At 52.0% G+C, this 26,068-nt stretch overlaps 10 protein-coding genes across 10 annotated transcripts; 4 read left to right on the top strand and 6 right to left on the bottom strand.

The window, feature by feature from the left end:
• Positions 1-64: 64 nt before the first annotated feature.
• PFICI_09155 (uncharacterized protein) lies at positions 65-2,623 on the bottom strand (the record flags this gene model as incomplete). Its single annotated transcript, XM_007837736.1, has 1 exon — positions 65-2,623. One exon carries the CDS (start codon positions 2,621-2,623, stop codon positions 65-67), a length of 2,559 nt encoding a protein of 852 aa, XP_007835927.1.
• Positions 2,624-3,355: 732 nt separating this feature from the next.
• Positions 3,356-4,910, top strand: PFICI_09156 (uncharacterized protein; the record flags this gene model as incomplete). Its single annotated transcript, XM_007837737.1, has 2 exons — positions 3,356-3,820; positions 3,921-4,910. 2 exons carry the CDS (start codon positions 3,356-3,358, stop codon positions 4,908-4,910), a joined length of 1,455 nt encoding a protein of 484 aa, XP_007835928.1.
• Positions 4,911-5,089: 179 nt separating this feature from the next.
• Positions 5,090-7,011, bottom strand: PFICI_09157 (uncharacterized protein; the record flags this gene model as incomplete). Its single annotated transcript, XM_007837738.1, has 7 exons — positions 5,090-5,310; positions 5,372-5,518; positions 5,577-6,138; positions 6,192-6,365; positions 6,430-6,476; positions 6,542-6,870; positions 6,944-7,011. 7 exons carry the CDS (start codon positions 7,009-7,011, stop codon positions 5,090-5,092), a joined length of 1,548 nt encoding a protein of 515 aa, XP_007835929.1.
• A 1,129-nt stretch (positions 7,012-8,140) lies between these two features.
• On the top strand, positions 8,141-10,443 carry PFICI_09158 (uncharacterized protein; the record flags this gene model as incomplete). The annotated part of the gene is made up of 6 exons (XM_007837739.1): positions 8,141-8,219; positions 8,309-8,475; positions 8,537-8,615; positions 8,655-9,295; positions 9,358-9,607; positions 9,659-10,443. 6 exons carry the CDS (start codon positions 8,141-8,143, stop codon positions 10,441-10,443), a joined length of 2,001 nt encoding a protein of 666 aa, XP_007835930.1.
• Positions 10,444-10,556: 113 nt separating this feature from the next.
• On the bottom strand, positions 10,557-11,506 carry PFICI_09159 (uncharacterized protein; the record flags this gene model as incomplete). Its single annotated transcript, XM_007837740.1, has 2 exons — positions 10,557-10,871; positions 10,940-11,506. The coding sequence occupies 2 exons, from the start codon at positions 11,504-11,506 to the stop codon at positions 10,557-10,559; spliced, it is 882 nt and encodes a 293-aa protein (XP_007835931.1).
• Positions 11,507-12,357: 851 nt separating this feature from the next.
• PFICI_09160 (Dihydroxyacetone synthase) lies at positions 12,358-14,820 on the top strand (the record flags this gene model as incomplete). Its single annotated transcript, XM_007837741.1, has 5 exons — positions 12,358-12,548; positions 12,623-12,732; positions 12,794-13,797; positions 13,858-14,019; positions 14,077-14,820. The coding sequence occupies 5 exons, from the start codon at positions 12,358-12,360 to the stop codon at positions 14,818-14,820; spliced, it is 2,211 nt and encodes a 736-aa protein (XP_007835932.1).
• A 582-nt stretch (positions 14,821-15,402) lies between these two features.
• Positions 15,403-16,978, top strand: PFICI_09161 (uncharacterized protein; the record flags this gene model as incomplete). Its single annotated transcript, XM_007837742.1, has 3 exons — positions 15,403-15,556; positions 15,622-16,076; positions 16,166-16,978. 3 exons carry the CDS (start codon positions 15,403-15,405, stop codon positions 16,976-16,978), a joined length of 1,422 nt encoding a protein of 473 aa, XP_007835933.1.
• Positions 16,979-17,051: 73 nt separating this feature from the next.
• PFICI_09162 (Benzoate 4-monooxygenase) lies at positions 17,052-18,658 on the bottom strand (the record flags this gene model as incomplete). The annotated part of the gene is made up of 2 exons (XM_007837743.1): positions 17,052-18,048; positions 18,111-18,658. The coding sequence occupies 2 exons, from the start codon at positions 18,656-18,658 to the stop codon at positions 17,052-17,054; spliced, it is 1,545 nt and encodes a 514-aa protein (XP_007835934.1).
• A 1,308-nt stretch (positions 18,659-19,966) lies between these two features.
• On the bottom strand, positions 19,967-21,564 carry PFICI_09163 (uncharacterized protein; the record flags this gene model as incomplete). Its single annotated transcript, XM_007837744.1, has 2 exons — positions 19,967-20,476; positions 20,578-21,564. The coding sequence occupies 2 exons, from the start codon at positions 21,562-21,564 to the stop codon at positions 19,967-19,969; spliced, it is 1,497 nt and encodes a 498-aa protein (XP_007835935.1).
• Positions 21,565-23,373: 1,809 nt separating this feature from the next.
• On the bottom strand, positions 23,374-25,319 carry PFICI_09164 (uncharacterized protein; the record flags this gene model as incomplete). Its single annotated transcript, XM_007837745.1, has 3 exons — positions 23,374-24,217; positions 24,314-24,575; positions 24,644-25,319. The coding sequence occupies 3 exons, from the start codon at positions 25,317-25,319 to the stop codon at positions 23,374-23,376; spliced, it is 1,782 nt and encodes a 593-aa protein (XP_007835936.1).
• Between the last annotated feature and the right edge of the window lie 749 nt (positions 25,320-26,068).

The following is a 26,068-nucleotide window of genomic DNA, read 5'->3' on the forward strand; positions in this document are numbered from 1 at the left end:
GGAAGGGGCCCGCACTACGATAGCTTGAGTTAATCGCTTTTGATTGCTATATGATGCTCGTGCCTTATTGCACAGTAAATGTCGAGGTTTCTACAATGTCCTTCGAACTAGTTCCGACGAAACACGAGTATTGTCCCTTGTCCACCCGCCACGCACCTTTTCCTCCATGTGCATTTGTCTCTGATACATCATACCACGCCAGTGCCTCTGGGCTTACACTTATAGAGACATTCTCGGCTTTCCCTGCAGCGACGTGGACTTTGGAAAAGGCAACAAGCGATTTTGGTGCAGAGACGAGATTTCTCTCCTTGATAATGGGCGATGCGGACACATATACTTGTACCACCTCAGCTCCGTCGACTGTTCCATGATTGGAGACCGTGATCGAGATATTAATGCGACTACTCCGATCGTCGCTCTTCAACGTTCCAGTTACTGCCATGCCTCCGAGACCAAAACGGGTATAAGACAGTCCGTAACCAAATGGCCAGAGCGGTTGGATCTCTTTGGCATCGAACCAACGGTAGCCCACAAGCACACCCTCGCCGTATTCGGCATAGTCGTTCTCTACATCTCCAGGAAACCACTCATTCGATCCGTGGTCTTCCAGAGACCGCGGAAAAGTGATGGGCAACTTGCCGCTCGGGCTGACATGCCCGAGCAAGACATCAGCTAGCGCATTGCCATTCTCCTGGCCCTGGTACCAAGCATGGACGATGGCCGGGGCCACGTCCACCCAGGGCATGGCAATGGCGCTAGCCGATTGTGTGACGACGACAACCTGCTGATTGACTTTGCAAACAGCCTCCACAAGCTCGTCAGTCTGACGGGGCAATTTGAGCGAGGTTCGATCGATTCCCTCCTTCTCCGTGTCATTGTTATGACCCACGACGAGAACCACCGCGTCAGCATCTTTTGCCATGGCCACAGCTTCGGCGAACAAGGCTTCCTCATCTATGGCAAGCTGCAAACCAACCCGAAGACCGGAAACCGTGTGGAAAAGAGTATTGTCGTGTGGTTTAATTGGAGGCGGGCAGACGACATTATCGACCTGTAACGCATACGACCGTCCGGCCTCAAGGTGGAGTGTAGCCAAACGGTTCACGCTGCCGCAGTTCATAAACGTGCCTCCCGTCTGCGTCCACTCCGAGTTGTCGATGACCATGTCGCCATCCACAAACAGCTTGGCCTTGCCCGTACTCGAGAGACTCAGCTCATATGTGCCCGTGGTCGATGGCGTCAGGACCCCACTGACGCGATAGCAGTGCGGCTTACCTCTCAGTACTTCTGGCACGTCACCGTCGCTCATCATGAAAATGACCGAGTTTTGCCAATGCGACGAGCCGAGAACAGGTCCGGCAAACTCGTGTCCCGCGTAAAAGTCGACCTGAACGCCTACTGATTCCCAATTTGGCGTTCGAAGTATCTCACCGGGTAATGATGGCTGCAGGTTGCTTTGTATACCCGGTGAGAAAGTAATGTCAATATCCTTATTCTTTTCTTTTGCGGCGGCTGAAATCGAGTCAAAGGGAGTAGTAATATAATAGGGATTCACCGCCGCGCTTCCTGTTCCCCCTGTCGTTGGCTTTTGTGCATTGGGTCCAAGGATAGCAAGCTTTTTTATACTCGCTGGCTGCAAGGGCAGTACTTGGTTTTCGTTCTTGAGTAGTACGATGGCCTCGGCTGCAGCGTCTCGGGCAGTTTGACGAAATTCGGGAAGGTCCGAGTTCTTTTCGTTCTTCTCGTTCTCTGATGCAGGCGTTAGTAGCTCGAGGCAATCTAAAAGACGCAAGAGCCGGCCGACAGCGGCATCTATATGTTCTTTCTCGGAGACATGCCCTCTCTTGACGGCATCCAACAGTGCATCTCCATATCGGATCGCAGGACCCGGCATCTCAAGATCAGTTCCAGCGGTGATGCTCTTCACTGTATCATTGAGACCACCCCAGTCGCACATGACCAGATTGTCAAAACCCCACTCACCCCGCAAGACCTGTCGAAGGAGAAACGTGTTGCAGTCGGCGTGCTCCCCGTTGATTTTGGGGTACGCCGTCATGGCTGTCCATGGATTCGCGTCGAGCGCCATTTCAAACGGCTTTAGATAGATCTCGCGCAACGTCCGCTCGTCGATTTGAATGTCCATATTGAACCGACGCGTTTCCATGTCATTGCCGACAAAGTGCTTCATACACGCCCCCACACCATGCTCCTGCACGCCACGAATATACTCTCTTGCCATAGTGCCAGTCAAGAATGGATCCTCGCCAAAGTTTTCAAAGTTGCGCCCGCCCAACGGAGATCGACTCATATTCATGGTGGGCGCCAGGAGGATATGTGCATGTTTACTGCGAGCCTCGAGGCCAAGAATACCACCAATGCGACGAATAAGGTCCGGGTTGAAGGTCGCCGCAAGAGAGATACCGCACGGTATAAATGTGGTGTGAGTGCCGTCGATCCAGGTTGCTCCACGGACACCGGCCGGGCCATCAGTGGTCTTCAAGCTGCGAATGCCTAGCCGGTCAATGTTGGCCGTCTTCCACATGTTCTTGCCAGACAAAAGCTGGCACTTCTCCTCCAGCGTGAGAGCGGCGAGCAGTGCCGCTACTCTTTCTGACGAGGCCATATTCGAGTACGGCAATGAATTGAATTTAGGTGCCGTCTCACAAGGGTGCGTCTATACTATAGGCCGGGGGGTTGATTGGAGGAAGACGTTGCACGGCCTGTGCCAATTACAGAGTTTGACACTGCGCTTTGTATGGTCAGGTGACGAAGATCAGATAAAAACAAATCAGAAAGAGGGAAAAAAGTATAGATACCAAGAGTCCACATACTCTTTGCGTGGCACGCTTATCATTGCCCTTGAGTCCTTGGCTAGAGTCGGGCGGCTAATTCCGAAACTCGACGCTCTTCTCCGTTGATAGTAGCCCACGCGTCTAGCATGTCGGATGCAGTGCCGACACCATGCAATGCGTACAAATCCGTCCCACATATCTGGATGTGCATTGCTTTTCCCCAGAGTTACATTGCATATTGAACAAGTCTGATAGGTCGTGATTGCAGAACTCGCCCAATGCACATCTACGGAAGTAGATAGCATTTTGAATGCTGTCGTCTCCTTCTTGGCATGTCTCCATATCAGTGCATAGTCCTCGTCGTACGCACAACCCCGCAACTTTGTTTGCCAGATACCTAGTGATCATGTCCATCAAAGATCTATGTAGTATTGGATGTATATTTCTCGGGGTAGTCCCCTGATTCAACTCGAGTTCCTCATGCTCAAGAATCTTACTTTGATGGAACCCCGAGACTATCTTGATTGGCCATGACTCTCAATAATCTTTCTCAAACGCTCAAAATGAGCCGCTTGACGGCCATGGTCGTTGCTGTCTGCATTGTAGACTCAATCACAATTGCGTATGATGGCTCGCTCATGGGCTCGGTCAACGTAATGCCCAGTTATACGAGCTACTTTCAGCTGACAACCGCCACCACAGCCGTGAACTCGGCCGCCACTTATATTGCTTCTATCCTGATTGCTCCCTTTGCCGCCGTGTACATTGACAAGCGGGGCAGAAAGGATGGCATCTTTGTCAGTGCTCTGCTCAACATCTTTGGTGCCGCTATCAGTGGTGCTGCCCAGAATATTGCCATGTTCATTGCCGGTCGCATGATTATTGGTCTCGGTGTTGGACTGGCGCAGACTGCTGCTGGCTCGTATGTGTCGGAAACCACTGCTCCTCGTGTTCGATCATTCGCCCTGGGAATGTACTTTACATGTTGGGCATTGGGAAGTTTTCTCGCTGCCGGGTTCTGCTACGGGGTATGCCCATACTCTCTCTTTTCTTTGCCTTCACTCATCTTCTGGGTACTCTCATCATGCTGTTCTCTGTTCTCTAACTACTCACTTCCAACCTGTCTAGTCTCAGAATCTCGAGCCATCAAACTGGGCATGGCGGGTACCCTCGATCCTCCAGGCCCTTCCCCCTCTTGCCGTCTTGGTCATCATTCCCTTCCTCCCCGAGTCGCCTAGGTGGCTTGCGTACAATGACCGCCAAGAAGAAGCCCTCGAAGTCGTCGCCCGCATCAACGGCGCCACCACCGACGACGTGGGCGTGCAGGTCCAGTTTCGGGAGATCGTCGACACCATGGAATACGAAAAGTCCAAGGGCAACAGCCTTGGCTTTCGCGAGATTGTGCGCGGGCCTTCCAACCGTAAGCGCCTGGTGTTGGCGCTCTCGCTGGCGCCCCTGACCATGTTGACTGGCTCCAACGTCATTACCTACTATTACGGCACCATGCTCGACCAGGTCGGCATCACGTCCTCCAAGACGCAGATGGAGATCGATCTGGTGCTCTCGGCCTGGCAATTGGTGATTGCCGTCTGCGGCTCCCTGTCGGCCGAGAAGCTGGGCCGCCGGGTCCTGTGCCTCACTTCTCTCGGCGCGTGCACAGTCATGTTCTACCTGGTCGGCGTACTCACGGCCGTCTATGGCGATTCGTCCAACACCTCGGGTATATATGGTACAGTGGCCTCCGTGTTCCTGTTCTTGGGCGCCTACTCCTTTGGTCTCACCCCACTGACCGTCATGTATCCCCCCGAGGTCATGTCGTACAAGATCCGCGCCACCGGTATGGCTTGCTTCACTATACTGGCCAAGGCCTGCGGAATCTTTGTGACCATGGTGTTCCCCTACATGTTTGAGGCGCTCGGATGGAAGACCTACATGGTCAACGCAAGCTGGAATGTGGTCTTTTGGATCTTTGTCTACTTCTTTTGGGTAGAAACCAAAGGCAAGACACTTGAGGAGATTGATGTTCTCTTTGATGGGGAAAAGCACTCGGATGCTCCTGACCTCAATGAGGTTAGTCATGAAAAGTCGCTGATGGTAGCGGCAGAGTCAGAAATCTAGCTTTTCATTAGGTAGACGTAATGTTGTCAGCCCGGTCTCGGGGAGTGTATCTTTATGCGGACACTCTCGACATGACTTTTTGATTTGTTTAAGGACTGAAACCATATCCGGGAGGAACAACTTCCATCTGTAGCACTACAAAAGCTAGACACGGTATGCAACCAATCTCAGATATGTTCTTACGGGCTAACCGCTTCCGTGTTTTCTACTTGCTCGCTCTTCTCAACTTGTTCCACTGCACGTTTGGAACCAGTGTTGCCAGTACCGACTTCGCCCATCGAGGGCTGCCAATGAAGGAGAACCTTTTCGCCCGTGAACAGCTTGTCGATCTGCTCAAGAGACAAGTTTCGAGTCTCGGGGTAGAAGAAGTAGATTAGTGGCAGGAAGCAAAAGTTGAAAACTATTCACATGTCAGTATGGGCTTTTCAACAAGTAAGAAATGTTATATAGTATAAGCATACTGCAAAAGTAGACGTATGTGCGCCACCCAATATTCTTAATACTAACTGGGGTAATTTCGACGACGAGGAAGGTGAAGATCCAGTTCGATGCCGAGGCGAGAGCAGCAGCTCGCTGGCGAATGGCGAGTGGTGCATATTCAGCAGGTACTATAGAAGAGTTAGTACTCCAAAGCTAACATGAAGCAGGAATCGCCGAGATACTTACGCAACCAAGGAATAGCAAGAAGCCCAACAGCAAAGAAAAAGTTAAACAAAAAGAGCATGACCGAGGCTACAATACCGGCAGGTGCCGAGCCGTTATGAACGGTTCCAGCGAGAATAGCCATACAGACACCCTGACCGGCAGCAGCAAAGAGCATCAGTTTGCGACGACCCAATCGATCAATGACCCAAATGGGTATCAGCGAGGAGAAGAAGTATGCGACACCGTTGAATCCTGCCAGCAAGAGGGACAGGTTGTGCGACAGTCCGACCGAGCTCTGGAAGATGGTTGGCGCGTAATAGGTGATGAGGTTGATACCAGAGAGCTGCTGCATGAACTGGCCGCCGATACCGAGCATCGTTCTGTAAAGGAACTTTTGCTTTCCATTCTTGAACATGGCTCTGTACGAGCTGCCTTCTGATGCCTCGCGCTCTTCGTGAATGGCGTGTTGAATCTCTTCCATTTCCACTCTGACGACCTCCTGAACGTCGTCGTCGGCTGTTGTCTTGGCGAGAAGAGAGTTGAGTGTCGTTCGGGCTTCGTCGTGTTTGTCTTGAGCAATGAGCTATTATGTAAAGATTAGTTTTGTACACTTGCAAGAAGTTGGCGACGACATACCCATCGTGGCGATTCAGGTAGGGGCATGATTGCAAAGAATGTGAACAATGCAAATAAGCACTGAAGGGCTAGCGGAAAGCGGAACTGGGACTCATTGTCCACATACGACATTCCGTAATCGACCCAGTAGGCAGTCATCACACCAAAGATATTAATCGCCAGTTCAATGCTCAACTAAGGATACGTTAGTCATTATGGGCCAGAATATTGTGATGATAGTGGATTTAGATAAACATACACCCTTTCCGCGCTTATGGGCTATCATCAATTCGGAGTGCCAAACAGCTAGTCTCAATTAGTATGCTTTGATATGTGATGGCAGCATATATCGAGGGCAATAAGAGGCTTACGGATTGTGCTAGTATTGAGACCATTACCGAGACCAGCGACTATACGACCAACGATCATGTGTGCAATGGAGTAAGCGGAGGCCTGGAGAGCACCGCCCACACAGAGGATGAGGGAACCGAGCATAATGGTCCGTTTCCGACCAATCTTCTCACCAAACACCAGAGCCAGAAGTGAGCCAAAGAAACAGCCAATCTCGTAAATGGCGACAACGGTGCCTTGGAGAGAAGCACTGCCATTTGCGCCTTCGTTTGTGTTGATCTCAGGAAATTGAGCCGTGAATGCATTGCCAGTCAAGAGACCGGACATGACTCCTTGGTCATAACCAAAACTATCCTCAATGGTCAGAATGTTGTACTCTATTCTGCAGCTGGGCCAATCGAGTATAGCCCTAAGCCACTTACAGGAGAAAGCCACTGCCAGCAGTGGCAGTAATGGCCCAATGCAATGGGCGCCCAGAGAGAATAGCCATGATCAACACGCTTCGACTCAGTCGATAAGAGACAATGTTCAGATGTAGAAGGTGATCGAATCTCGAATGGAATGGAAAAAACGATAAGACATGGCCCTATTTACATACATATGCAACCGTACGATTATAGATGAGCTTCCCCCGGCTTCACCCAGCCTTCCCCAGTACAGACAGTCGTCTGATTATCCACCCCCACAACGGGGTCGAAACCGGGAAAAAGACCTTAAGGCTACATGACTCTGGACAGGTGCCAAGACCGCGAGACTAGAGCGCAGAGGGGATAGTCTTGCGCTCGGGCGCTATGAGTTTCTTGCTTTGCCATTTGAGCAGTCTGAAGCGACCCTTTTGCCCCAGGGCGTTATGGGTTCAAGCCTGCCAGGCCTGCCCAAAAAGAGTTGCGGCAATTTCCAGTGAAACATGGGGATGCAACGGCGCAGTATGTACATCACTGCGCAACACGGCAACAAAGATGGTGGAACCTGGGGATTCCGATATTCGATAGAAAGTGCGTCATTAGATCCACAGGGTTTCCATATAGTATGTAAATGTTCTTGTCTCTGTCTGTAAAGGTGGAAAGGACTTCATTTTCGTCGCTCTTCCAAAGGTTTTTGCAGTAAGCCGCTGTAACAACATGTACCTGGTAAGCCTTGAGCTAAGTAGTGTAAAGTGCCTATGAGGCATCACACAGGCAACGAGATCAGAGTAATGTCCAAGTAAAAATGTTTTATGGTCAATCCTTCGTAAAACTAGACGAATTACGTACAAGGCGAGCCAAATTCTTTATTGCGGCTTTGTTAGTTGAATTCGCTATTGAAATTTGCTAAATAAGTGGCCCTGCTGACAGACGTCCTGGTTTAGTGTTGGCATCCCTGAAGCTTGGGTGGTTTGTTATGGGGAAATGGCTCGTCTCGCGGGGAACAAGCCGGGGTGTATTCCGTATTCTCACGCTTTTCGTCCCTATTCGCCGGGCATACTTTGTTTCGATTGACGACTTTGTCTGACCTTCTCTGCCGCCGTGCCTGAATCCATTCCTCTCACTGCATCATCTTTGACAGGGCTGAGGGCATTAGTTCCAAAAGCAACCAATGCACATGCCCCATCAAGCTCGAGGAACTTTGCCGACGGCAGAATGGTCTCACAGTCTGCCAACGTCACGCGCGTAAGGACACGGACCGGATGCAGAAACTGCAGGCGCAAGCGCAAGAAGTGTGAGTGCTTCTCAATTCCACCCCCCAAAAAATAAAGCATGGATACGCTCATTGCCACTCATGCTCATCGAGATTTCTGAGGGATACAGGTGATGAACAGCGTCCTGTTTGCAGGGGATGTCTCCGCAGCGGCGCCGAGTGCGACTGGGGCTTGAAGCTTGTCTTCCGTCCCGAGCATGCAGAAACCATAGCTGCGGATCATCCTTCGATGCAGCAGCGGAGGAACTCGCTCGGGCGGCGCCTCAGGGACTTTGACGTGAGAGTCCAAGGACAAAGACCCTGCATAGCCATGGCGCCCATCTAATCAAAATCAATAGATCATCAATGTGACATCCGAAGTGATTCGCGATTACTGGAACGATGTCCTGGAGACTCCTGGCAATAGAGGGCTAGCCAGTTCGGCAGAGGAGACGTCTGCTTTTGGAGCCCCTGGAGATGGCTACAGCCAAGGAACACTCTCCCCAAATGGAATGAGAGCCTCTTCTTCTGGCTCAGATCAAGAACTACCCGCTTACACCATTGACAGCTCCGCCATCAGCGACCAGGTGGAGTCATCTCTGATGCATCATGGCACGCCGGGTGACCAAGGAAGCGAGACAACGCCTCGCACGTATGAAATGCTCCATTCCATCGCGGCCGGTCTTTTAGATCTAGGCCGGCCCATACCTGCTTCAGAGTTGGCTGGCGGTGCCACTCAATCATACTCTCCTTTAGACAACACTTTACTTCCACTAGAACCCCAATGCAAACCATCTACAGCGGAACAGAGCTATGAGGATGATCCAGAAGATGGATTATTTGTGCCTGGCTCTGCATACTTTGAGTTTCACTCTGCGCTTCGGAACCACACATTTCAGGCAGCCAGGACGGCTGTTCCTCCTCGCCATGGTGCGCATTCGAGCACACAAACGAGCCGTGGCAATAGCAGCAGAGTCACGCCTATCAACCTTGCAACAGCTACTTTAATCGATCCTGGAGACACGAGAAGAACTGAATTATCCGCTCAATTCCACAACTTGTCTCCTCACGAGGAGTATGAACTTTGGAGAAACTGGATCGAGGAGATCGCGCCTTGGGTAAATTTGTTTTTTTCCAAGCAGACTTCATTCCAATGTCTTTAGATACTGACCACATTCAGTTGGACAAGTTTGACATTCACTGTCACTTTGGCCATGTCTTACCAACCCTTGCTCGAGAACATTCGCATGTCCGATTCTCTGCACTTGCTCTCTCATCGCGACAACTAGAGCGTAAATATCCGGATCGCTCTTTTAAGAGTCTAGAGCTATACCAAGAGGCTATCCACCAGCTGATACCACAGTTACAGACGAGGACAACAGCCGTAGCTGCGTCTTGCGTTGTACTCTGCGTTTTAGAAATGATGAACTGTACGTGAATTGTCCAAAAGGACTTGTGCTGAGACTGAATATTACTTCTAGGCTCCCCCAATATGTGGAGACAGCATCTCGACGGATGTGCCAGTCTCATCCAGTCATTAGGGATCAACGGATCGTCTGGCGGCTTTGAGCAGGCACTCTTTTGGTGTTTCGCACGCATGGACTTGTGCGGCGCATTCATCTCAAACGAGGCCACAATCATTCCCAAAGAGCGCTGGCTCTCTCGTTCCATTATTGACATGAGCATCTCGACGCTCCCAAAGACGCTGGGAGTCGGAATGTACGCCAATTATATCGTTTACATGTGTGCCGCGGTCATGAGTCTCATGAGCAGCAGCCTTGAAGTCGAGCATGCAGATCGCTGGGAAGAAATGTTTGCACAGTTGACAATGTGGTACCGACATCGGCCGGCGGAAATGCGGCCGGTCTTGGACATTCCCCCCTCCGAGGTCGATTATACTCGCCCCTTTCCCACCCTGCTGTTTTCGACACCATGTGCTATATCAGGGACACAACTATATCATACTGCATGTCTCTTGATGTTGCAAAAGAAGCCGCAGAGAGTGAACCTTGGGCCGGGCACGCGGCCAATGCTTTGGCATGCCCGCAGAATTTGTGCAATTTCGATATCAAATCATCATCATGGATGCTGGACAAATTGCATCCAACCACTATGGATAGCCGGTCAACACATGTCTCATCATGCCGAACACCGAGCAATCTTGGAAATCTATGAACTCATTGAGAAAGAAACGGGCTGGGGTGCTAAATGGCGAGCAAATGATCTAGAGGCATTTTGGGGCAATCTCGATGGGGACTGGTGCTGAAATGCTCAGGCCAAATTGACTAGTCCTCACGCTGAACAATCTACTGAGAAAACTTCCACAAAAAGATTGGCGTCTATACTGGTCTATTGTTTATGTCTTGTCTAGTCTATTTTCTATGCAGAGGCACAGTGGCCACCGTCAACACGAAGGTCAGCTCCTGTCATGAATGAGCTACCGGCAGACAGCAAGAAGACGGCGGGAGCCTTGAAGTCTTCGGGGGCTCCGAGCCTGTTGAGCAAAGCGCCTGCCATCCATATTCTCTCGAGGTCGGGGTTGGTCGCCAAAAGTGCGTCAGTCATGGCTGTCCGGATGTAGCCTGGGGAAAGCGTGTTTATCCGGATGCCGTATTGGCCCCATTCTTGTGCGACCGAGCGACATAATTGCTGCACTGCGGCCTTGCTGGTGTTGTAGGCGGAGCATGTCAGACCCTAATGGTGCAAGCGTCAGCCGAATGGCTCGAAAATCACCACATTGCCAGTCGCTGGTGAATACGTACCCGGTTGGCAATATCGCCAGACATGGAGGCAATCATCACGATGCTGCCCTTGACGCCATTCTTGATCATGATTCTAGCCGAGTGCTTTGCCGTGAGGAAAGTGCCGGTAACGTTTACCGAGAGCATGCGCTCAAAGTCGCTCTTTGGGTAGTCGACGGCGGGAATCTTTTGCTGGATGCCGGCGCAGGCAATGGCGCCGTAGAATTGCGACCCTACGGTCTCGGCTTCGGCGGCAACCTCGTCGAGGATCTTGGACAGATTGTCCTCGTCCGTAATGTCGACGCGGCGGTACGACAGCTGTAGGCCCGAAGTCTCGGCCGTCTTTTGGATACCCGCCCACTCGGCGGCAGCGGGCTCATCGAGAATGTCGAGGCAGGCCACATTGCCCCCGGCCTCGAGGACCGCGGCTGCTAGCGTTATGCCCAGACCTCGACCGGCACCAGTGATGGCGACCGTCTTGCCGCTCAGTGAGAAGAGCGCCGTATGCGAGGCGTTGGCCGGGGTGATTTTGGACTCTGGGATATGGGCAGGCAAGGCCACATCGGAAACAATCTTTCCGTCAGCCATGTCGACAAAAGGATACTGAAGACGCCGAGTATGAATATCTAGTGACTACTAAAGAAGATGGGTTGAAGGTTAGAAGATGAGAAGCCTTTCGCTGAGAGCAAGGCAATGCAGAATAAATTAGAAGTACAGACAATATGAGGTCAAGTAATGAGAAATAGAGAGAGAGAGGAGGAAAAAAAAAGTAAAGTGTTCAGCAGCACAGGACATCGTGACTTACATGATGACCGTCAACGGACCCTTTCTGCCAGTCTCGTGGATCCTTTGGTCTCCATGGCGGCGCTTGCAACATCCCAAGTCGACATTGCACAGGCCAAAAAACGGAGAAATAAATGTGACTGGAGTAAAACTTTGAGTGTTGTGCATTCTGATGAGCATCTCAGCCAGAACGCGACTCGCGGCAACACTTTCTCACTTCTCCGAACAGGAAAACGGGGCAAAGAGAGACCCAAGCTTGTCCCCCCATTCACCCACACCCGCATCCCAACTTGGTAATTGGCACAGGCCTATATGCCCCGGACGGCGATCCCCCACCACTAGCAGCCCCCACAAAATGCGAGTCTTGAGGGGACAACAGCGCTTCGACTTTCCGCGCAGGTCTGAATGCTAGGTGCTACCGCTTGGGGTGGATCATACCTGTAGGGTCATCCTAAATTGAGCTGGGTGCGACTTGGCCAGTAACAGTTGTGCCGCGACCAATCTAGTTCTCGTGGAATATACTATGCTCTTCCCTCCGCTCGGGCAAGATTTGGAAGACGCATATCGTATGAAGAAGTATTTGAAATGAAGAAGAGCAGCTCAACGTTTCCGTAGACAAGAGCTTCTTAATACCCACTGTGTCCAAATTATTCACAATGGCCTCGGTGACGATTCCAGCGAGCACTGTCGAGCATCTGCCGCTCACGCTCTCCGGCTCTGAGAGCCAAAAGACGGCCGACATTTCTACCTTGGAGCTCAAGGACAATGAAAAGACGAGCCTGTTGCTCCGAACGTTCAGATGCCTCATCGCAGACCTATGTGAGCAGTTCAAGGGCGGCCATCCAGGGTATGTTATAGAGCTATCATATACATAGTCGGGCTGCGACGACAAGAAGCTGACCATTTCCGTGCGACTGATAGGAGCGCCATGGGCATGGCTGCCATTGGTGTGGCATTGTGGAAATATGTGATGCGATATTCTCCAGAAAATCCAAACTTCTTCAACCGCGACAGATTTGTGCTATCGAATGGTAGGTTCACGTCAATCTAGTAGTACAGCCGCGATGTCTAACGCATCTATCATATCTTCAGGTCACTGCTGTCTATGGCAGTATAGTTTCATGCATTTAGTGGGATACAAGAACATGACCATTGACCAGTTGAAATCATATCACTCGAAACGCACCGACTCTCTTTGCCCCGGACACCCTGAAATCGAACACGAAGGCATCGAGGTGACGACAGGTCCTTTGGGCCAAGGTATCGCAAACGCGGTCGGATTGGCCATGGCCACAAAGCACCTGGCCGCAACATATAATAAGCCCGGTTTCGAGCTGGTCAACAACAAGACATGGTGTATGATTGGGGATGCCTGTTTACAAGAGGGAGTAGGACTCGAAGCCATCTCTCTTGCCGGCCATTTCCGGCTCAACAACCTGATTGTCGTCTACGACAACAACCAAATCACCTGCGACGGCTCCGTGGATCTCACCAACACGGAAGATGTCAATGCCAAAATGGTGGCGTGCGGCTGGAAGGTCATCGACGTGCTCGACGGAAACCACGACGTTGAGGGTATCGTGTCGGCCCTCGTCGAGGCGCGGGCCAGCACGGACAGGCCCGTCTTTATCAATATTCGCACAGTCATTGGCATCGGCAGCAAGGTTGCGGGCGACGCCAAGGCGCACGGCGCTGCCTTTGGCCCCGAGGACGTGGCTAACATCAAGAAGAATTCGGGTTTCGACGCGCAGCAATTCTTCCACATCCCCCAAGAGGTATACGACTACTTTGCATCCGTGAGGGGCCAGGGACGTCAGTTTGAGGCCGAGTGGGATCAGGTGGTCTCGGCCTACAGCAAAGAATACCCTGAGCTCGCGGCCGAGTTTGCCTGTCGTGTGCGGGGAGACTTCCCAAAGGACTGGGCCGATATCATTCCCAAGAAGGAGGACTTCCCTACGACGCCTACACCGTCGAGGAAGTCGGCAGGACTCGTCTGCAACCCCCTAGCTGCAAAGCTCAACAACTTCATGGTTGGCACGGCCGACTTGTCGCCGTCTGTCAACATGGCATGGAATGGCAAGGTTGATTTTCAAAATGTATGTGGTTGAAAGTGCGGAGTACAACCGTTGTGAGTATAAAGCTAACAACTTTAATAGCCTGATCTTCGACCATCATGTGGTATTTCGGGCGAATACACTGGCCGCTATATCCATTGGGGTGTCCGTGAGCACGCCATGGCATCGATTTCCAATGGTCTAGCAGCCTTCAACAAGGGTACAATTCTGCCAGTCACATCATCGTTCTTCATGTTCTATATTGTGAGTATCTCTCGAGCCATCCTATTTTGGTCACCCCACATCTAACCATGTTAATAGTACGCTGCTCCCGGCGTCCGCATGGGTGCGCTTCAACGGCTGCAGAGTATTCACATTGCTACCCATGACAGTATTGGTACTGGCGAGGATGGCCCAACTCACCAGCCCATCGAGCTTGCGGCACTCTACCGCGCCATGCCGAACCTCCAATACATCAGACCTTGCGACAGTGAGGAGACGGCCGGTGCCTTCATCGCCGCGCTCTCGGCTAGGGAAACACCGACAATCATCTCGCTGTCCCGACAAAACTTGCAACAGTACCCCCAGCACTCCTCGCGCGAGGGCGTACTCAAGGGCGCCTACGTCTTGATCGAGGAGCAAGACGCCGACGTCACCTTGATTGGCGTGGGCGCCGAAATGGTTTTTGCCGTCGAGGCGCGAAACGTCCTCAAGCAGCAAGGGGTCAAGGCCCGCGTCGTCAGTTTCCCTTGCCACCGTCTCTTTGAGAAGCAGAACCTGGAGTACAAGGCCCAGGTCCTGCAGTACCGTGCGGGCATCCCGCGCGTCGCCATAGAGGCCTACGCGGCCATGGGCTGGGAGCGCTACGCCGATGCGGGCTACTCCATGAGCACCGACCGGTTCGGTCACTCGCTCCCCGGTGCCGAGGCGTACGAGTATTTTGGTTTCAACCCGACAAAGATTGCTACAGAGGTCCAGAGCTTTGTTGCCGAGTGGAAGCAGCGGGGCCCCGAGGCCTTCAGAGGAGAGTTTCGGGATTTGAACAAGACGCATCCATCGCACTGAGCAGTACAAAGGGGTTGAAATCAAGACAATCCCTAAGTTTCTTAATAGACGAGATATCAAGTTACCTTTGCATAGAACAATACACTCTAGCGACGTCCGATTGAGAACGGCAGCATATCCTCGTACCCTTACATGAAAATGATGTCCAAGCAAATATCTACCAAATGACTTGCAAGAGGAATCTAATAGGACTCTTTTGCAAACTCCTGGAATACATCTTCAATAGCTGCGGGACGTTTATCGCATGTTGCTGATTGGTTCACTGGAGACTCTGGCGTAGATAACAGGAAACGCTCAGGTATTGGCCGCTCGACTATAAGATCAAACCGGGTATCTCGGCCGGGGATAAACCCACCGTAGTGGGAACGACTCCAAAGCGGAAGGAAGCTAAATGATTCGGTCGCATCCCACGTATGACTCCTCTCTTATCCGGAAGGGCTCCCCGATGATCGGCATATTTCTTTGGACAAATTCCTCAGATACTCACCCCACCATGACACATATATTATCCGGAAGCTCGTGTGATATTGACGAGAATAATAGAGGCCTCAGTATCACGTGCAAATAGGCCTGATGATGGCAATGAGACCGGAATCGCCAGATGGTAAAGCTGGGCCGGCCCATGATGTGTCTATAGATCCCAGCCTCATGGAGCAGGTTGGGCCGTCGGATATCGACACAGTAGCGGAGCGACGCTTCTTATGGAAGCTTGATCTCATCGTGCTGCCTCTCCTTGGTGAGTTGATACCTTTGAAGAACCAAAAATCATCAAAAGCCATGCTGATTCATCCTGGTATCCAGCCATCATCTATTTTACGCACTCGCTCGACCGGGCCAACCTGGGCAACGCCAAGACGGCAAACCTAGAAGCGGACCTGGGACTGCAGGGGAACCAGTACTCGCTGGTCCTCATCCTGTTCTACATACCCTACGGGACCCTCAATGTGCCGCTGACCATTGCGGCGCGGCGGCTGTCGCCCGCCGTCGTGATCCCGGCGCTGATGCTGGCCTGGGGCGCCATCTCGGCCGCGTCGGCGGCCGTGACGGGGTTTGGGGGGCTCTTGGCGGCGCGCGTCTGCCTCGGCGTCGTCGAGGCCGGATTCTTCCCCTCTGCCGTCTATTATCTCACTCTCTTTTATACCCCCACCGAGGTGGCCAAGCGCATCGGTCTCTTTTATGCCATGGGCTTTGTCGCAAATGCGTTTAGCGGGTTGATTGCTTGGAGTGTCTTTCAGTGGAAAGACAAGCCATTACATGTACGTCTCTTGCTGGTCCCAATATGTCTGCTGCTCTTAGAATCATTTCATCTCGAGCATAATCAGCTTATAATCCACTGGCTTTTTAGAATTGGCAATACCTTTTCATCATCGAAGGCAGCATGACAATATTTCTAGCAATCGTCGCATTCCTCCTGCTGCCACGATCCGTCGAGACATCCCAGTACTTTAACGCCAGCGATCGGGTCATTGCCCGGGAGAGGGCCGCCGCGTCAGCACAGCTCGAAGCCGAGGTCTTTTCCTGGCGATCGACCCTCCTGCCCCTGGCCCAGGGCGAGACATGGTTCTTTGCCGCCATGGCGCTATCGTACGGTGTAGCGTGTGCCTCGGTACCCAATTTCCTGCCCACCATGATCAAGCGACTCGCCGCCGGCGACACCGTCAGGGCCAACCTGTACACGATTGCGCCAAACTTGTCGGGCGCCGTCTTCATCGTCACCGTGTGCGCCCTCTCGGACCGGCTGCGAAGGCGCGCACCGTTCATCATCCTCAGCACCGTGGTCGCCATGCTGGGCTTTATCCTGCTCGGCACGCTGGATCTGACGCGGCTCGTCGGCGTCGGCTACTTTTGCACATTTCTCATCACGTTTGGCACATTTACCTCGGCTGTGCTGGTGCCGGCGTGGGTTTCGAGCAATATTGCGTCGCGCTCTGCCCGGGCGACTACACTGGGGTTGATCTCTGGCATGCAAAATCTCGGCGGTATTATCAGCAGTGTCGTCTTCCGGGCCGAGGATGCACCAGTGTATCGACCGGCGCTGGTTACAAGCGGTGTATTTCAAGGGTGCGTAGTTGTTCTTGCGGCTGCTGGCTGGATTTGGTATTGGCACGAAATCAAGAAATTGGAAAAAGACGGACAAAAGCAACGTCGCATGTTGTAGATTTCGTTCATGAGCTATTCATACAAAAAATGTGCCCTTTTTCCCAGATCCACGAAATACCCATGTTGTTATCTTACTGCAGAGAATCCCGAATCTTGATACCAATGTTCAATTCCACGGGCTTTCTCAGGAAACCCTCACGAGTATCCATGTAGTCCTGTCTGAGGTAGACGTCGTATCTGCGAGCCCATGTAGCCACAATCATCTTCATTTCCATCTCGGCGACATTCCTGCCAACACAAGCACGAGGTCCATAGCTGAAGGGAATGAAGGCGTTCTTCTGGCGATCGGTAACGTTCTCCCATCTGTCGGGGTTGAACTCCATGGCATCAGGACCCCAGATCTCCGTGGAATGGTGAATCGTGTAGGTTGGGACGCTCAGGACGGTGCCAGGCGGGAAGTAGTGGCCATTCAGGTGTACACCCTTGCCGTCATAGGGAATTTGACGCGGTAGTCCAATGCCGGAAGTCGAGTGGTGGCGCAGGGTCTCATTGATAACCCGCTCCATATAGGGCAGGTTTCGGACCATATCGTAAGAGGGCACATTGACTTCGTTGGGAATGGCGGCATCGAGTTCGGCCTGCAGCTTTTGCAGGACACCGGGAGTTCTGGCAACATGGAAGAGCAAGGCGCAGGAAGAGTTGCTAGTAGTATCCGATCCGGCAATGAGCTGTGTCAGGGCCTCGGCAGTCAGCTCCTCGATACCGAGGGGTTGGCCCTTCTCGTCGCGGCCCTCCTGCAGACGGGCCAAAAGATCCTTGCGTTCAATCGGAGGCGGGTTTTCCAATCGGTTCTTGACACGAGCAATGGCGATTCCGGCAAGGTTCTGAACTGCTTCGGCACCCTGGCTGAAGAAGGGGTCGGGGATCCATGCTGCGTAGGGCTTCAAGTCGGGCAATATTCCCAGGGCTGCTGAGACTTCACCGCGACGGTTGAGAATCTCGACGGCGGGTGCGTACGAGGGAGGTGCATCAGGAGAAGAGCGAATCTCGGCAATATCAGCTCCGGCCTCGAGCATTCCAAAAGGCGCACCAAAGGCAAGGTCACCAATGGTATCAAAAGCCACGTAACTACATATCCATTGTTAGTCATTTGAGTACATTGGAAATTCAAGAGAGATGTAAATCCTTACTTGAACCAAGAAAGACATTCAATGTGAGCGTAACCATCAGATCGGCGCTGCTGCTTGGCGAGCTCATCCCATTTCTTGACAAAAGTCTCCAAGTTTCCATGGATATATGGCTCAAACTGGCCAATAGACTTGGGAGCAAAGGTGTGAGACACAATCTTGCGCTTGCGAGTGTGCTCGGCGCGGTCTCTAGTGTTGAAGAGACCACGGCGGATCGAGACAAAGGCGTCGTAAAACTCGGACTTCAAGAAACCGTTGCCGTGGCCGTAAATGGCCTGGATGGCGGCATCGTCGGCAATGCTGACGTGGTTTGGCTGGATGCGGACCACGGTGCCAAGCTTCTTGTGCAACTCATCCACAACCTCATAACGGTTGCCGCCGCGCCGACACACGGAGAGCAGCCATAGGTTGGAGAATTGAGCCGGGAACGGAGCGGGGATGCCCCGAAGTTTGCCAAAGGTGAAGAAGTAGGGAACGAGGTAGTACAGCACCAGTGCGACGGGTGCCAGTGCCAACGTCCAGGGCGATGCGAGCAGGTGAATCACAGCCATGACGACGATAATTCGCCGAATAGTATGTAACCAACCGCAGCGGTGCTAGTGCGACCGACTAATAAAAGTGCAGGCCTGAATAGCAGCTGCTGCTATGCTCAAAACCGAGGTTTAGACCTTTTTTCAGCTTGAAGGAAATCTCTGATGCGTGATTATTTCCCAAGACCCATTCAATGGTGAAAATGGTGGAGAGAAAGGGAAAGAGAAGAAGAGGAAGAATCGGAAAGCTAGGCTTGTGGCCTCTCAATGGAATCCCCCGAGATAAAATTCCCAGGGTTCAAGCCGACCTTTTTGAATCCTTCTTCGGGTTCCGACTCGTCTTGCCTTGCAGCCGGTCTCGTGCCCACCTGGTTTGATGAAGAGGAACAATTCCACGCTTAGCATTTTCTCCCCGCATCTTGGAGAGAATTAGCGTGCTGGCAGTTCCGCTACGAGGAAAGCGTCATTGCACGCACCATCATTGGCCGTGTTCATCACGATGGGTTCGCTTGTTTTGTGGAGGACCGGCCGCTAAGAGGGCTTAGGCTCCGGCACTGAAAATCGGCAGTGAGCCTCACTCTGGGGAACGCCGTGATATTCTTGTCTGCCTTCTTTCGTGGCGCTCCCGTCGTCTTGCCTCGTCGTGTCTCCTTACCGCCGTTCCTTTCTGAAATGTCCGTGAGGCGAATTTCGCGAGTTCGCGCTCTCGCGCTACACTTCGGTGCTCATGCGACCCCAGTCGATCGTGGAGAAGGGATATATTCTCGGCAGTCAATGGTATACCTTTTTTCTCCAGCTGTGCCTCTTCCGCCTGTAGCTTGGCGGGTATAGTGCAGTATAATCCCAGCGTCGAGCTTCTCCAAACGAGTAAGCTCAAGACAAGTCATTTACTCTGCCATACAGTGCACGTGTATTTGAATATCACTCTCCACAGTGCACAGCATCGAATCAAGACTAGGACTTGGCATTGTGCCTGCATTCAAACTCGCGAAGACGCGAGGACTGGATCTAGATCCCGAGATTCACTCCCGTGTCAATCACAAGGGTGAAAAAGATCTGCATGGTATATGGAATAGTGCATTTCAAAAATAGCCAACTATGTCATGCATAGATTTGATAATAATAATAACCCTATTTTCATGTGCCTACTTGATAAGATACTAATTTCTGACGAATACTAACATTAAGTCTAAATGCCAACAAGATTATTGCCTGCCTATTTCCCCACATCATTATTATCAAGTTGCCTCGTTGGTCGAGACGTCTCCAAAGGAACCCCCCACCATTCTCTTTTTTTTTTTATATACGAGCCCATCGACGACAGTCCGCTCAACACCTCATTTTCAGTACCCACCCAGCCTTCTTGACGCGCGCGGTAATCACCAGGCAGAATGCAACAGCCATGACGCAGGCTACCCAGATCTCGGGTGCAACAAAGGATCCCCCATCGGCACTCTGCAGCGCTCCTCCCAGCGGCGGCCCCGTTAGTGACGCGACCGATACGATGCCAAAGCCCATACCAATTCGTGCACCGACCATGCTGAGCTTGGGCGTGAGGCTCGCCAGACTCGTGGGAATCAACGACTGCGTCGCTCCCGAGGCGGCGCCAAAGAAGCAGGCAAAGATGTAATAGCCGGTAATGTCGTGCACGGCCAGCCAGGTAAAGGCTACGATTGTCCATATAAAGAGAATGGGCACCTGGACATTGACTGGCCCAATGCGGTCGGCGATCAGGGGCACGAGAAGTCGCATCGGTATGCCGACTGCGTTGATGATAATGGTAAGGATGGTTGACGATGAGTAGGAGAGTCCCAAAGTTTCTCTGCCGTAAGAACCAATCTGGACGAGAGAGGTGAGTTGGATTTACATAATTATTTCTTATAATTCTTCTTTTTGAGGAAGAATAACAGTACAGAGTACAATGAAAGGAGAGCACTTACGTAGTAAAAGGTATAATAGTTTGCCCACATGGCGAAAAAGATAGCAAAGGTGAAAGCAAGAAACACGGGATCCTTGAGGGCAGTCACATCAACCAGCGGTCCTGATTTCCGCGGTGGCAATCGAGGCTTCAAGAACGCCAGAGCAACAAGTAGACATGCCAGATTAATGAAGCCTAGGACTCTGGCCGTCCATCCAAATCCCACCTGAGGAAGAAGTTGTCGAGCAATGACTGGGTATATGGCTCCTCCCAGAGAGTTTCCGGTTGTTACGAGTCCCACGGCTATGCCTCGTCTCTTGTCAAAGTAGGTGGTAATCATGGCCAAGGTGGGCGTGAAGAAGATTCCATTTCCCAATCCGGTGAGGACGCCCTGGGTCAGCATGAGTTGCCAGTATTTCGTCGATATACTCATGAGGAAGACGCCGAGAATCTGAATCGTGGATCCAACAATAAAGGTCGGATAGAAGAAGCCGGCATCCAGTAGTCGTCCAGTGAGGACGCCGAGTGACAGACTCAGGAAGATCTGTACGGAACCGATCCACGATATGGCCGATGCCGACACGGGCAAGACTCCAGTGTAGTAATTCTGAAAAGCACCAAAGGCGTTCACATAACCCCAGGTCGTAAAGATCACCAAGAATCCGCAAGCGACCTGTGTCCAGGCTCTGAGGCCACCGTCCGGAGGTGGCGGTGGTTCATCCCGGATTCTGGTCGAGAGGCGGGACAGGACATTGTTCAGAGTATTGCTGGCCGTTCTCCTCAGGTCCCCGGACGCCCGCGTATTGGACTTTTCACTCATCCTGGATTTCCTCGTTGTCTGTCGTTGAATCTCCTGCGATGGCCGCCCGTGGATGGAGTCGTCCTCTTCGTCTGAGTGTGAGCCATTGTCGGTTGAGGCAATGGAAGAAGGTCCTGCTCCGTAGGAATTATGCACAGTCACATCATTCTTTTCAGACAGATGCATGGGATCACTGTTGTGAGAGGCCATTGTTCTTTTGGTTCTTTTCTCTCTTTCTCTTCTGCTTCGTACAAGATCCTTCTTGTCTCTTTGGGGAAGATGGTAAACATGTAGTAGATAGGAGTGTGAGTGATATGATGGTTTTGATCTTCTCCCTTTCCTTAATGACGGGCGTCTCCTGACCAGCAGCTATGATGCACGACCATTGCAGGTTTTACACGGTCCCAGCAACCCTCGAGACGGTGTGAGAGGGCGCAGGGCGTGGTTTTTATTCCCGAGGATTCGACAACTACAGTACAGAGAAAAATCCATCGCTGGCTCCGCCTTCGGACGTGGATCCCACAGCGCTCTCGCATTAGGCGGTTTCATTTGCGCAAGAGAGGCCTCAGCAAGCGGGACCATTGCGATGCGCACTGAGCCCAAAGATTTAGTGGACCTTTTCAGCCCAACTTCAGTCTCTCAGTGTGCCCCTTTAGGGGCCTGTGGGCTTGCTGCCCGCCCGGAGGAGCTCCTTCTTACGGTGACCCCCACGAATCCTTAGTACCAACGCGGGTATCCATTGCGGGCAATCGGCTACAACCCCATTGACCTCCAGGGCTTGGGGAAAACTCGTCAGTCAATGTCAAGCAAGGGATTGCCAAGCAGCACCTGGAGAAGTTTGTAGTATAAGAACATGATCGTCCTTGGGTGGTCAGCCTGGCGGCAATATCTGGAAATACCTGCCGATGTGCATAGGGTATCTACATGAAATTGAAATGATTTCTGCTCGTCATTGGCCGTACTGCGAGAGCGCTAATGTCGGGGTGTCACATAGCACTGAGCAGAGTCCAGTCCAGCCAGTTTTTCATCAATGCTTTTCCCCCCCAAAAAAATGCAACTTGGACACTCGAGGTCCGATGACACGGACACGGGCCGACGTTTGACTGATAACAGTAACACTATTACTCAAGCGCAGGATAATGATAGCCATCGGCCGCCGTCCTCGGTGAGCAACTCACATGCGAAAAAAAACGACGTCAATATTAACAATTGCGCCTAGACTGAAGCAAGTCCAATTACTAAGACTACTAGGAATTGTCAATGATCGACCGACCTTTTCTTTTATTTTAATTTTTTTTTTTTTCCCTCCCTTCGTCGTTCCCTAAAGATGTCCGTTATTGCTACCAGTGATACCCGCAACGAGTGGCAAACCGGTAAACATCTTAGCCGGTGATTTTGGACGGACCTTGAATCGGCACGCCACAGCCCGACTTATTCGTAGTTGCACAGCTTGCATCTTCTGCACTCAGACTCTTCATGCATGACTACATATTCCATGACCAGTAGAAATGCATCTTATTACCTGCAGTGGTGTCCTAAAGAGGTAGGTCATGATGATTGTCAGGTAATTTGAGCCGGCAATGCCATTTTGTTACGAACGTGGTGATTCGGCTCGATTTGCTGAGCTCTGCCGATATCCGACTGACTGTCCAACACCCGTGTGGACAAAGGTCACTGATTGCCTAGCTAGTTCATATCGGTCTGCACCACTGAACGAAGGTTGTTGACTTGTCACGAGTCTTGCCCTCGACGACATCGGATGCTTGAACGAAATGACTTGCACCAAGTGTTCGTAAAATCGTGGTTTTATTACTGCCAGTACTTACCAAGGCACCACGGAAGTCGTTCATCTACATACATACTGGCAAAGCAGGAGTAATGACGCAATGCAAGGAATGGGTTCTGCCAGAGAAATAGTTGCATCAAACAAGCAAGAGACAAGACGATCCACGCACCGCCATCAGAAATCTATAAGTCATTTGGGATTTATGTACAAGTCTGACCTTCCCATCTTGTGCTTCAACCAGTCCTGTCCAACTCGGCCCGCAATGCCAAGTTCTTGATCTGCGTCGCCTTTCCGTCCTCGCCAATGGTGAACACAAACTGATCCAGCGGCATGTCTGCGTAGACGGCCGCGGTCTGGCTCACCCAGGAGCCGCAATCCGTGCTAAACATCTTTCCTGTTTCATCCGTTGCGTCCAGATTTTCGACCACAGCCTTCCAAGCAACCTTTTTGGTAGAGTTGCCGTCGGTCCTGGACTCCAACCCCGTCGGATACAGCCGGATCGCCGGGGCCGTGACGTTGTAGTTGAGCGTGTACCGCACCGCAATCGGAATCATGTCCGTACCATTGCTGACCCAGCTCTCCACCCCGAGGCCCGGCCGTGAGCTGTCCGTGCTGAGCACTATGCTACTGTTTGTCAAGCCCGAGGCGGGGTCCGTCTCCGAGGAGAGCTCATAAGTTCCCGCGTAGGCGGCATCTGCCTGCAGTCGTGCCGTCTCCTCGAGGGCCGGGAGCATGATGCCGCCAATCAAGTCCGCCATATCCCAGTTGGCATTGCCTGGCCAGGTGCCCGCCAGCAGCGCCGAGATGCCAACGTCGTAGTCGGGCAGCAGGACCAAGAGGGACTGATATGCATTGATGCTGCCCGCCTTGCCGTACGAGTCGACCACCCGGTTCGTGCCCGTTCCGAGCTGGATGCGACGAATGCCCCACGGATACCCAACGCTGGCCACCAGCTCTGATGTGAGCGCTGCCGGTTGCAGCCACCTACGTGTCGTCGCTCGTGAGAGCAGTGTAGACCGAAAGATGGCGCGGCCGAGGGATGACAGGTCCGAGACGGAGGCGTACATGTTTCCAGTGCTGCAGGCACAAAGTCAGCTCCACTCACAGTCCTGATCAAAAGACGCAATTTCTCACGATTTTCAGTTTCATGAATGAGAAGGGTGTCAGACGTACGGACTTGCCTCCCCCAGGCTAAAGGCCCATCCCCAATTATTACCCTTTGGTACAATTCCTGGCATGCCACTGGGCGGCATTGTGTAGAAGGTATGGTTGAGGCCCAAAGGCTTGATAATATCATTGTCAAGCATGTCTTCAAAGGACCTTCCGGTGATATTCTCAAGCGCATATGCCAAGAGCTGGTAGCCCAGGTTACTATACCCTGGTGTCGTGTACGGGGCCCAGGACGGCGGTACGAGTTTGAGGCCGTCCATTAATTCTTGATCATGGTCAGTTCTGCACTCTGCTCACTCTTTCGGATTTTCCTCAGCTCAAGCAAGTACTTACGATCTCGTGAACATAGATAGAACTCGCCACACGGCGGTACTAGAGCCAGCGGGGCCGGGGGGAAACCTTGGGACATGAGCAATGTCTGGTTGTTCTCTTGCGTCAGCTCTCCCATGATCGCATAGTCCCTAATGATGCCCGACATTTGGCTGGCCAGACCTCCCAGCGTGACTTCACTCCAGTCCACATTTGTGATGGCATCAAAGTCTGAATCGCCCTCCTTTGCCAATTGAGCAAGCCTGGGGAGATAGTCCGTGATTGGTGCGTTCCAATGCTTGTCTCCTGCCTCGACAAGAAACGTCAAAATTGTAAAGATCTTGGTTACACTTCCCAGCCGATATATCGTGTTTCCATCGACGACGCTGACCCAGGAAGTATTTACGTTTGGAGCCGTGTGGTAATTCTCCCATACTGGTTGGTCGCCATCGTCCGAGGTTGAGAAGAGTTGAACAGACCAAGACGTCTGATTCGGATTATTGGCGGGATCATTCGTATACCCGGCGAATGCAGAGTTGAGATTCGCCACCGCCTGAGCAATGGTATCCGACGATGCTAGGTTTGTAGGTTTTGGAAATACGGGACCCAGATATGGACAATTGGGCAACTCGCCCAGAACCACGGCCACTTGCGCTGCCAGCGCCAATGAGACTGCGAGATATCCCCCAGGCCACACCATCTCGTCTGATCTTGTCTTGTGCAACGAATGTGTTCTTCAAATGCCAAGCATTGAGATGATGGTGATGAAACAAGCTGAGAAACAGACCGCTATGAACCTGCGCGTCATCAACTCAACAAACTCGCAACGTTCACAACTAAAGAAACACCAGATGAGAAGGACTCAGCATGTCGAGCGTAAAATGCTTTCGTCGCGCCTAGAGCAACAATCTTGTCGCAACACCTGAGCACATTTACATGTTGTCATCTGCGCTCCACGTAGCGATATCCAGTTGTGCACCATTGCAGAAGGTCAGACACGGAGCAATACCATAATGTCCTATTTGGGGTGGTCCCTGACGCAATAGTATCCAATCTGACCCCCAGCCTACCAGGTTTGCTGATAATTACAATGCCGTGCGACTATACTGCAATCTGCGGCCTCATTGGTCAGCGCCATCATGCACCGTTATAGGGTGTTTAATCTGTAACTGCGGCGCTTACGCAACTAGGCAACCGACTCCGAGCTGATCACCTGCTGGAAACACGAGTTAAATTGTAAAGTTCCCCACGTTTCTTGTCTTAATCAAGCAGATGCAAACTCGGAGGGTTAGATAAGGAGGCATGTCACCTCTGTCTTTTTCTTCCTCTTCTTGGGCGTTGATGCGAAACCCAATCGCATGTGCACAATGGCCTCACAAGTGTGATGCCCAGAAAATTTCGAAACTTTATTTCAACATTTACACGGCCCGCAGTTTGATTGCACCATCC

Source organism: Pestalotiopsis fici (genome assembly GCF_000516985.1).
Source record: "Pestalotiopsis fici W106-1 unplaced genomic scaffold PFICI_Scf_6, whole genome shotgun sequence".
NCBI lineage: Eukaryota > Fungi > Ascomycota > Sordariomycetes > Amphisphaeriales > Sporocadaceae > Pestalotiopsis > Pestalotiopsis fici.